General features: G+C 36.6%; 2 protein-coding genes across 2 annotated transcripts; one reads left to right on the top strand and one right to left on the bottom strand.

Annotated features, from left to right (window-relative positions):
• The first annotated feature begins 747 nt into the window (after nucleotides 1–747).
• On the top strand, nucleotides 748–1,717 carry LOC138880703 (uncharacterized). The gene is made up of 2 exons (XM_070160878.1): nucleotides 748–1,588; nucleotides 1,671–1,717. The coding sequence occupies exons 1-2, from the start codon at nucleotides 748–750 to the stop codon at nucleotides 1,715–1,717; spliced, it is 888 nt and encodes a 295-aa protein (XP_070016979.1).
• A 2,264-nt stretch (nucleotides 1,718–3,981) lies between these two features.
• LOC104217499 (transmembrane 9 superfamily member 9-like) lies at nucleotides 3,982–8,667 on the bottom strand. The gene is made up of 7 exons (XM_009767770.2): nucleotides 8,361–8,667; nucleotides 6,753–6,917; nucleotides 6,483–6,592; nucleotides 6,280–6,385; nucleotides 6,070–6,182; nucleotides 5,833–5,983; nucleotides 3,982–5,489 (listed from the first exon to the last, which is right to left on the bottom strand). The coding sequence occupies exons 1-7, from the start codon at nucleotides 8,481–8,483 to the stop codon at nucleotides 4,332–4,334; spliced, it is 1,926 nt and encodes a 641-aa protein (XP_009766072.2). The 5' UTR covers nucleotides 8,484–8,667; the 3' UTR covers nucleotides 3,982–4,331.
• Between the last annotated feature and the right edge of the window lie 2,180 nt (nucleotides 8,668–10,847).

The raw sequence follows: 10,847 nt of genomic DNA, 5'->3' as shown, positions 1-10,847 counted from the left end.
AAAGTGTGTAAATATATTAGCACCCACAGATGTGAAATGGACACATTCAATGAGAATCACTTCAACATGGATGTAGACTTGATTTCTCTTGTCTTGATTCCATATTTGGAAGTGTCCATTAGGTTCAAGATTAAAGAGTGTATTATAGCCGTCCACCAGGAGTATGGTTGTACTATAACCAAAAGAAAGGCATATCTCGGGCGCAAACGTACCTTTGAACTTATTTATGGTGACTGGGATAAGTCTTTTTAATCTCTGCCCAGGTGCATGGCCGCACTACAACACTTTAACCCCGGGACTGTTGTTAAATGAAGGCGTGAATGGAGTCCGGACAGACCGGAATATATTTTCAACTATGTGCTCTGGTCATTTAAACCAACAATTGATGGTTTTGTGCATGGTCGTCTTGTAATTTCCATAGACGGTACTAATGTCTATGGAAAGTATGATATTAAGCTTTTGATTGCAGTTGCAGTAGACGCCAACGGACAAATATTTCCACTAGCTTTTGCCATTTGTGCCAACGAAAGCGAAGAGACGTGGACGTTTTTTTGAACCACTTGAAGCAGCACGTTGTCAAACAACTTTATTTGTCTAATATCTGATCGACATGGTGGTATTTTAAGTTCTGTAAGGCATTTGCCTGAATGGCAGGAATCCTATGCATACCACTGTTATTGTGTGAGGCACCTGAAGGCCAATTTCAAGAAGAAATATCACGACAAGGCCTTGCATGATTTAATGTGAATGACTGCAACTGAGCACCAGCAGTGCAAATTCACGAGGCTCATGGAAGTTATTCGGCAGCTAGATCCACGAGCCTATACTTGGTTGATGGGACATGAGCTTCACATGTGGACATTGTATGCTGATGGCGGCAGACGATGGGGAGCCTTGACTACAAATGTGTCGGAGTCATTCAACGGCTTGTTGAAGTCTGCCAGTGGATTGCTTGTCACTGCCATGGCCCGGATGACATTCAAACAGATTGCAGAGAGGTTTGTTGAAAGGCATCGAGTTGCATCGGTATTAATAGACAGGGGCGTTCAATTTATGCCAATACTGATGAGAAGATTTGAGAAGTACAAGAGGCGAGCACATTGGCATTTATTTTTACAGTACGATCACGACCGGGGTATTTTTGAAGTTAAGACCACGATCCGCGGACACTGCGGGAATAATCTACAGACGGTGAATGAAGCCAGCAGGTTGTGTTCATGTGGGAAATGGACCATCTACCACATGCCCTGCACACATGCCTTGAAGTGCTTTCAACAAGTTGGTTTAGGGGCGACCAACTATATTGATAGGCAATACAGTGTTGCTGCATACTTAGACACGTATAGTGGGCAGTTACAGCCATTGGGTGTTGAGCATTATTGGCCGCCGGAACCTTTTGAAATGGTGTGTAACAAGGACTATTTGCGCAAGCTGCAAGTGCAAAAGAGAACGCGTATACGGAACCAAATGGATGTTAGTGACACCGTTTATGCGTGTAAATGTGGCATATACTCGCAAACAGGGCATGACCGTCGTAAATGTCCTTCAGGTGGTGTGCGTGGCGGTGGTAATCCAGCTCCTGGTGCAAGTTCATCAAAATGTACCCAACTATCAAAGATACACCTAGTCTTTTCTTTTCGTATTGTTTTTTGTAATGCGTGTCTGTACAGGTGAAAAGTGTGCGTCTCCGGTCGCCACCACTCTATCAGCGCCGTGATGAGAGACCAGTCGAGCTGCAACCGCCCAATCTCAAAAATCCTAAGGAAGCCCGTAGCACGCAGGCGATGGACTACGCGGGGATGGAAATCTCTATGCCTCAAAAAGTCCCGCAAGTCGTCCGGTCTCCTGGCGCGGAGACTCTAATCTAATAGATGTCCTTCCCATACGTAGGCGGACCTATGGTCGCCCTGTAACACTAATATCTGATCTGAGGCTGGTCCAGGATGCACAGGTGGCAAGTCCATGTCGTCTACTGTAGTTTAAACAATATTAATTGTGTGTTTGTGTTACAATAATTAATATTTAATTATTTAATAGGACAAAGTATATCACTGTGGGTTCCAGGCTCGATATTTGGGGTCCAGTATCACCAAGCTATCCTGAATAATGTGTGTCAATTTTAATATTTTTAGAATTTTGTTTGTGTTATAATAATTAAATAATTAATTATTTAATTGGACAGAGTATATAACTATGGGTTCCAGATTTGATATTTGAGGCCCAGTAGCACTAAGCTATCCTTAATTATTATGTGTGTCAATTTCAAATTTTTTAGAATTTTGTTAGTTTAATAAATTAAATAATTAATTATTTAATTGGACAAAGTAAATATCTATGGGTTTCATGCTCGATATTTGAGGCCCAATAGCACCAAGCTATCCTTAATTATTATGTGTGTCAATTTTCAAATTTTTTAGAATTTTGTTAGTTTAATAAATTAAATAATCAATTATTTAATTGGACAAAGTAAATATCTATGGGTTCCAGATTCGATATTTGAGGCCCAGTAGCACCAAGTTATCCTGAATTCTTATGTGTGTCAATTTTAATATTTTTAAAATTTTGTTAGTTTTATAAATTAAATAATTAATTTTTAATTGGACATGGTATATAACTATGAGTTCCACGCTCGATATTTAATTTGACAACATATATTAATTTGTTAGTTCTGTAAGTTTGTTTTATAAATTAAATAATTAATTTTGTAAAGTGTAATTAGATAGAGTTTATAGTTAGTAGATACTTAAACTACAGAGACTCTACGCTAAAAGACTCTATATTTTACTACGCTAAAAGGCTCTATATTTTACTACGCAAAAAGGCCACTATTCTTTAAGCAAATAAATAATGTAAACTAAATAAAAACAACAAACATATGAACATAACATTCACGAAATTATATATAAAATAGTAAAAGATATTTGTGAACAATTTTATTAACAATAAAAATTATTTCTCAACTTTTAACTATTTTTTTAAAACACTAATAATTTAATCCGGGTAAAAATAACATACAAATTTAATCGCAAACATAACACAAATCAACGTGGAAACACATTCAAGAAAACAAATATGCATATGATTTACGAGTTTCGACATAAACTAAATCGGAATACCTCGATTTATGTTTTTTGAAATGTCGGAAATTTGAAATTTTGAGCCCGGAAGAAGGAATCCACAACAATCGAAGGCTTGGGTTGTATGCGGGACCTACGCTCTTCACTTTTTGTGTGACGGGTGGGGCCCAAGGAATTTTTTTTTTAGTCGGAGGGGGGAACCAGCAGGGGGGGTTAAAATAGAACCAGTGGTTCTGTCGTGGGGAAGAAGACGTGCTTATATTTTTTTATAGGAAAACGCAGTATAATACTACGTTTTCCTAAACGTAGTACTATACTATATTTTCCTATAAAAAATAAATAAATTAGTAAATAAAACGTAGTATTGTACTGCATTTTACTTTAACGACTAACTTTCCGTTAAACTAAAACGTAGTATTATATTGCGTTTTAGTTAGAAATATAACTTTTTTTTAATTGTATAATGATATTTTGAGTCCAAAATACCATTATTTAAGTTTCGACCCCTGTCTGTACAGCGGTCACAAAGCCGTCCTCCTTGATTGGATGGTTCTCATACACCCTTAATCAAAAGTCTAGCAGAAGTTGTTACACCACGTTGGGAGCAGAAACTAACAATAGAAGTTGTTACACCACGTGGGAGCAGAAACTAACAATATATGCATTGAGAAAGATAAAAGATTAGAGCGCAGTTCCGCTATAATAGAAGCTCTGGACCTCCAAACTGCAGCATGTACAGCAATTTAAATCTTTTTAAATCTTAAGGTTTCTCCTTCCTACCAAAACACAAATTGTTTCAACGATATTTGGTGGTTGGAGCTAACAGCATATAAAATTCGTGCATACAACATCTTCGCTAACAAAACTTCCATCTATAAAGGTTTGAGTAAATAAGAGGATTAACTGACTAATTAACAAATAAGACATCCTTTTCAATGTTTTGGTACAAGAATCATATTGTCAACTAAAACATGCCGTAAATTGAGGATTGAATTGCCCTAAAATCCTCTTAAAATGTCTCCATACAGAAAAGACTAAAAAGAACAAATAGATTCGAGGAAACATGTGTTGGGTAGGTTACAGGAAGCAACTTTATACTATCACAGAAAAGACTAAAAAGAACAAATAGATTCGAGGAAACATGTGTTGGGTAGGTTACAGGAAGCAACTTTATACTATCAAAACCTGGAAGCAACAAACAATTTGGTCCGCAGTGTAATATATGCTCTCTCAAGGAACTGCAATACGACACTTCTAGTCAATCTTCACTGATGAGTAGATGAGCCTCGTGAACCAGAAGCACGCATAGAACCCAATTGTGCCAGTCAAGACAAAGAAAGCATATGATGCGATCAACATGTAGCCGAAGTACAGCATACCAGATACGGGCTTTGTGATCTCAAGCTTTGTGAAGAAATAGAATGCTGCATACAGGAATAGGTAGAGAGCCGATGACCCTGAAGTGAGGTATGATCTCCACCACCAAAGGTAGTCCTCGCTGCATAGCTGGAAATAGCAGAGCACAATGGTGATCTCGGCACAGGTGATGATAAGGATGACGAGCACAATGAAGAGGAAACCAAATATGTAATAGAACTGCTGCAACCAGATTGACGTGAGGATGAAGAATAGCTCGATGAATACAGCTCCAAATGGAAGTATGCCACCAATAAGGATAGAGAAAACTGGATTCATGTACCAGGCTTGCTCTGGTATCTGTCGAGGGATCTTATTTGTCTTCACAGGATCCTCAATAGCTGGCTTCTTAAAACCTACATAACTACCAACAAAAACAAGTGGCACTGCGATGCCAAACCACAAGAATACTAGTGCAAACATGGTTCCAAATGGCACTGCTCCAGATGATTTCTCTCCCCAAATTAGAGCATTCAACACGAAGAAGAGAACAAAAACAATGCCGGGGAACATGAGTGCTGTCTTAAGAGTAATTTTCTTCCACTCAGTTCCTTTGTACATCTTGTAAAGGCGGGCTGAAGCATACCCAGCAAACACACCCATGAATGCCCAGAGAAGCAACATTGCTGTCATCAATCCTCCCCGATTTGAAGGGGATAAGAATCCGAGGACAGCGAATGTCATTGTAACTACAGTCATTCCAAAGAACTGAACTCCAGTCCCAACATAAACACACAACAGATCAGAGTTAATTGGAGGCCTAAAAACATCCCCATGTACCAATTTCCATCCTGTTTCTTCTTGAGCCTCTTCTTGGGTCTCTAACTGATTGTACTTGGAGATGTCACGGTAGAGGGTTCGCAACATAATCATTGCTACCATGCCCGAGAGGAAAAGAACAATCATCAACGAGTTAACAATTGAAAACCAGTGGATCTGATCATCGGCCATTAAAAGATATGTATCCCATCTTGATGCCCACTTGATATCACTTTCCTGAGAGTTGGATACAATAATTACAGATTCATCACAACCGGCTCACTTGCATGTGTATTTTTTTATGTTGTAAAAAACCTTTTTTTATTGTTCTAAAGATATTCAACATTAAATAATAGGTGATGATAATGGCAAAAAGTAGGAAATAGAGTGCAAGAACAAAAAAATAGTATCACCATTCGCTAGTTAAGCTATTAAAAGACACGGGAGGTAATTTTGGGCATAAATGTAATGGCTGGCCAAGGTAGTTGAGCTAGCAGTATTAGGCACTTCATCACTAGTAGAGTAAAACACCCACACTTAACAAGATAAAACATCATCTCCATAATTAGATGTGTTTTACCTCAAATTCAACATCATATGTGAAGATGATTTCCTTCTTATCTTCAACCTCTTGGGGAGAATCAGAACTTGTAACAGTACGCTTGGCATGGGGATCACAAGTGGTCAATCGGTTTTTGCCATTCCATTCCCCATCGTATTCGTGTTTCACACTGAAAAAAAGCACAATTCTCAATTCAACATTCATTACAAAGAAACAATTAATTGAAGTCAAAACATATGAACTACACATTATTACCTGAATGGTCTCACTTCAAAACCTACAACTCTCGCAGCATCAGTTTGTGGATCCTTGTGAAACTTGACAGTGAATGTCAGATGATTATGGATAAAATGTTTCTCCTCCTTGCTCTGAAGAAACGAGAAAATGTAGGAGATAAGTTCACAATGCCTCCATATTTTCAAACCGAAACCACCAAAGCAAAAATTGAAATAATCTGATACATACTCCAGCATATTGTCCCTTTAGACCAACATGAAAACCATGCTGATAGACTGTAGTGTCCAGGTCAGGCCTTTTTATGGGCATAACAAGAGGAAGATTATCCAAAATCCTGTTAAAACGTCACATTGCATGTTAGACGCAATACTATACAACCAGAAAAGAGGAAACAAATTTAATATACAGAGATTTCACAGGACAATTCTCACATGTTGACCCGATATTCATCTTCAATCTTCTCCTTTAACTCTTTTGCAGTTTTTGCATTAAGAACAGCACGGCATACAACATTGCACATCTGTGGTTCTCTCATATGGAACTGCATAACAGATTGGTCCAGTCAATCAACTCTCCCTTATTCAAAGCATAAGATAAGGACTATCAACCCAGCGCACACCTCCACCCCCACCCCACCCCAAAAAAAAAGAAGAAAAAGGAACAAAAAGGAAAAAGAAACATATCTAAGAAAAGAAACTAACCTCATAAGGGGAATTCTCAATACGATCACCACGAAGAACTTCACCAAGATTCTCTGCACTGTCAACAATTTGTTCCGGTTTGCAGTAAGGAAGGGAATAATAGGAATAAGGAAGCTGTGTTTTTGTAGAGGTCAACTTGTTCACTTTCACCATCAGAGGGTCACCCTGCCCCAAAAGAAGAGAAAGGTTAAAAATCATCTTACCAGAAGTCGATACAGACAAAAAAACATTTTTGGCCAGATTGAACAAGAAAATTTAGCGGGCTGAGGAGCTTCTCAAATGTTGATAGAATCACTGTCTCACTTCAGGAAACTTGTATAAAACTTCTTTGGACAATCACAACATATATTTCATACAAATATAGCATCATACAGCATTCTGTCTTCCAAAATGTCTCTCTGACATTGCTCCTACCAAACATACGAGCTATATAAAACTTCCTTTTTTCATAATATCAAACCTATCAGAGGCATATTTTGCACTTTTCTTGAAGATTTGTCTTTGATAATTTGCGGACCACTTGACATATTCCAACAACAAAGCATACTAACTAGACATCTGCACCCACAACTAACACCCTCAACAAAGGCAACTTCTTATACACCTCAGTTCCAAGCTAGCTGAGATCAGCTATATGAATCCACAGAATACATTTAGCTCAATTTGAACCCACTTTTTTCCAATATTCAACTGACACTCTATGATTATGAAATTTGTGTTATCTTTTATTCAGTTGAATATTCAAGTATTTCCTAATCCTCTATGGATACAGCAAAAGTTGATATCTTTATATCAATCAAAGGCTAGAAGTAAAACAAATAAACACATTGAAAAGAAAATAGTGGCAAACTGGCAATCAGCCGAAAGCAAGACAGAGACAAAATACATGAAGCACCAATCGCACTGTATTAAAACCATAGGTCCATATGCAGACATACACAATCAAATGTATCTAGTCAAAATGCAACTGAATGTCCTTTGTCCATGAACTCTTGATTTCAACAAATGTTGGACGCTGGGATCAAGAATTTGTATACTATTTTCCAGAACTGAATGTTGATCACACTCACTTAAACCATAACTACAATCTTATGTCCGGAGCTTATGTGTTCCTCTCGTCTAAAGGGAAGTTAGATTCAACCAACTACAAACCCATTAAATCTAACAGAGGAAACAGTAGAATGTACAGTCCCTAAACGACCAAAACCAATAAAATCCATTTGATTCTTTTATAGATCTAACAGAAAATTTAATATATTTATCATCAAAATCGCTAATGTATACCAGATCCAACACAGAAGCCGCCAATTATCAAAATCAAAACCTCAAACACCAAATAGCACATCTACTACAATAGCTATTCATCCAAAACCCATCTCAATTAATAACCTACTCCTATCAGAAGTATCCGATTTACAAATAACCGCTATACATGTGTGCATTGAATAGCACAAAAATTAGCATCGAGATTCAACAATGAAAATCATTCTGTCTATCGTGCTAGCTCTAACCTCGAATTTTCACTACAGAATCATGTAATTACAACAAATCGCATACACAAAAACACACGCGCACACACAATTGGAGAGAACAGAGCTGAAAATTCACCTTCTGGAAATCCTGAGGAGCAACACCAGGGAGGTAAAAACAGTGAGCTTCGTAGGAGAAGAGACATATCAGCACCAAAACCGAGATCCATCGGTGAATCAACTGAGGTCTCGCGACCTCCATAGCTTTCTTTCACCGAGATCTAGATCCACACACACACACAGTGAATCCGAAAGCGTAGAGTACAAACTCCGCCTCTTTCTCTCTCTAGAAGCTTCTCTCTCTATATCCACACACACACAGAGTTGTTTGGAGCTTTGGGGAAATATATTAACACCACACGAGAAGAACGAGACACGAAGCTAATGGTGAAGACTGGGAAATGTGATTTGATTAAGGAATTACTGGTGATGGAATGTTCACCGTTGGATTGGACGCGTTTGTCGTGTGATCAACGGTTCAGATTGGATCTGAATGACTGCCGTCATCTATGGTAAAAAATATGACTGGGAATTTAATGAAGTAAATGGATTATTGTAAGTAGATCGTTAGATTTACTGTGGTAAATCCGAGTATGAGTTGCATTTACTGCCCCCCACCCCCCCACCCCCACCACCGCAAACCATATAGCTCTATCTTTTACTTGGTTAGCAGTTTAGGTATCCTATTTTCCTAAATTATACACTTTTGCCCCTTTCTTAAGCAAATAGTACTCCCTTAATCCGTATGTTCATATTATCTGTGTTTTTTTTAAACATCACTTTCATCTTTTCTTGAGCCGAGAGTCTATCGAAAATAGTTTTTCTACTTTCTCAGAGTAAAGGTAGGGTCAACGTAGACACTATTTTCGCAAATCTCACTTGTGGGATTTCACTGAATTTATTATTGTTGTTGTTATACATCACATATCAAAGACATTTAATACTCCTTCTTGTATGTATCGAGTAATTTTTCTCACCAATATTTAGACAGAGAGAGAAATCAACTAATCCTTTAGTCCCATTTTAACTGTCACTTTAGCCCTTTTCACGCCCATTAAAAAAAATACATGACATAATTTACTAAATTATTATCTCTCGTAAATGTTTTTTTAAGATTTGAGCTATTATTAAAAAGAACTATAGCATGTATAATATTAAGGGTATAGTTGAAAACAACTAGCAACTTATTCTTGAGTTCCTTAAGTGATAAATTATTTTGGGATAATTTTTTTGAACTAAAGCGATATTAAAATGGGACAGATGGAGTTTTTTTAGCAAACATATTTCTCAAAGCTAGTTTTTTTAGCTTTTTAAGACTATTATATCTTAGGTCGCAATTCAAGTCCCATTAATAAATAATTACTACTCGTATTTGTTGCTCAAATCGTTTAAGTTATAGTGAATTCATGTCCCATTAATCAAAATGTTATGTCATGTAATAAAAATATTTGTATTAATATAAGTAGAAGTAGAGTGATGCTAACAATAGGATTAATATGATTCCTCAACCGATTAAAGTTAATGATATTATATGTGTTTTTATTTTCAGACACTACGAATGCTAATGTATTAACATCAATAGTCAAAGTTTAAAAAGTAAAAAAAAATAAAAAATAATACATTTTCTTTCAAAATGTAAGGAGACAAGGATCTTTGAGGAAACGAGGTGCCCATGCATTGAAACTTCAGAATAATATTAACCTATTTATGAGATTGGGAAAACACATGCAATGCATGTTAAATAAAGTGACTGAATCGGTGTTTGTTATTGGTTTTCTTTCTTTTTCCTTTTATTTCATTAAATAAAAATGACATTAAAAAAGAAAAGTTGATGATGCTTTACTTACCTCAGCTATGCTAACGCAACACTCGGAAATAGCTTATCTCCTAAAATTCGTCTCCTCACGGCTCAAATCTAACCAAAATTAATTTAATATCATCAAACAATGCAAGGAAAAATAATTACAATAGATAAAGCTTTGATCTTCACAAAATTCCCCAAAAGTCAACTTCGAGCCTGTCCGGTCAAAATTCGGGTCCAAGGGTAGATTCCGACTAGGGGTGGGTATCGGTCTGTTCGGTTCAGTTATGAATATTATCAGTTTTGCCTATCGGTTATCGGTTTACAAATATCATAACCCGATAATCAAACCGATAAGATATTAGTTATCGATTATCAATTATCGGTCATTATTGGTTCGATTATCGGTTTACCCGATAAGATAAAACAGTTGTATAAAATTATTTCACAATGTATAAAACTGTTTTGCTAAAACAGTTTTATAAGATTTTAAGAACTGTTTTGCTAAAACTCTTTTGAGAACTGTTCTATTTCACAAGAATTTAACTTCACTGCAACATCCAATAAAATAAAACACTAACCAAAGTTTCTATCTTTCATTCTTCAACCCAAAATCAAGCAACGTATAGGGTCTTTGAACATTGATATCTACTTTTTTACTCTAGTACATAATTATGTATATAGATTAAAAAGTTTATTAGTTATGAAATACAAATTTTATAACAACTGACACAAGATAACTTTGTAACAGCTCAACAATTAAAG

This window comes from Nicotiana sylvestris, chromosome 11, assembly GCF_000393655.2.
Source record: "Nicotiana sylvestris chromosome 11, ASM39365v2, whole genome shotgun sequence".
In the NCBI taxonomy this organism is placed as follows: Eukaryota; Viridiplantae; Streptophyta; class Magnoliopsida; order Solanales; family Solanaceae; genus Nicotiana; species Nicotiana sylvestris.
Note: the sequence above shows the minus strand (reverse complement) of the source record. Positions and strands in the feature narration are given on the sequence as shown.

Excerpts from the sequence above, each read along its gene's own strand:
- LOC104217499 (XM_009767770.2), bottom strand. The coding sequence starts at position 8,483 with ATGGAGGTCGCGAGACCTCAGTTGATTCACCGATGGATCTCGGTTTTG. Across the intron at positions 6,918-8,360 it reads CTCCTCAGGATTTCCAGAAG|GGTGACCCTCTGATGGTGAA; the intron begins GTGAATTTTCAG and ends CTTTTGGGGCAG. Across the intron at positions 6,386-6,482 it reads GATGAATATCGGGTCAACAT|GATTTTGGATAATCTTCCTC; the intron begins GTGAGAATTGTC and ends ACGTTTTAACAG.
- LOC138880703 (XM_070160878.1), top strand. The coding sequence starts at position 748 with ATGACTGCAACTGAGCACCAGCAGTGCAAATTCACGAGGCTCATGGAA. Across the intron at positions 1,589-1,670 it reads TAATCCAGCTCCTGGTGCAA|GTGAAAAGTGTGCGTCTCCG; the intron begins GTTCATCAAAAT and ends GTGTCTGTACAG.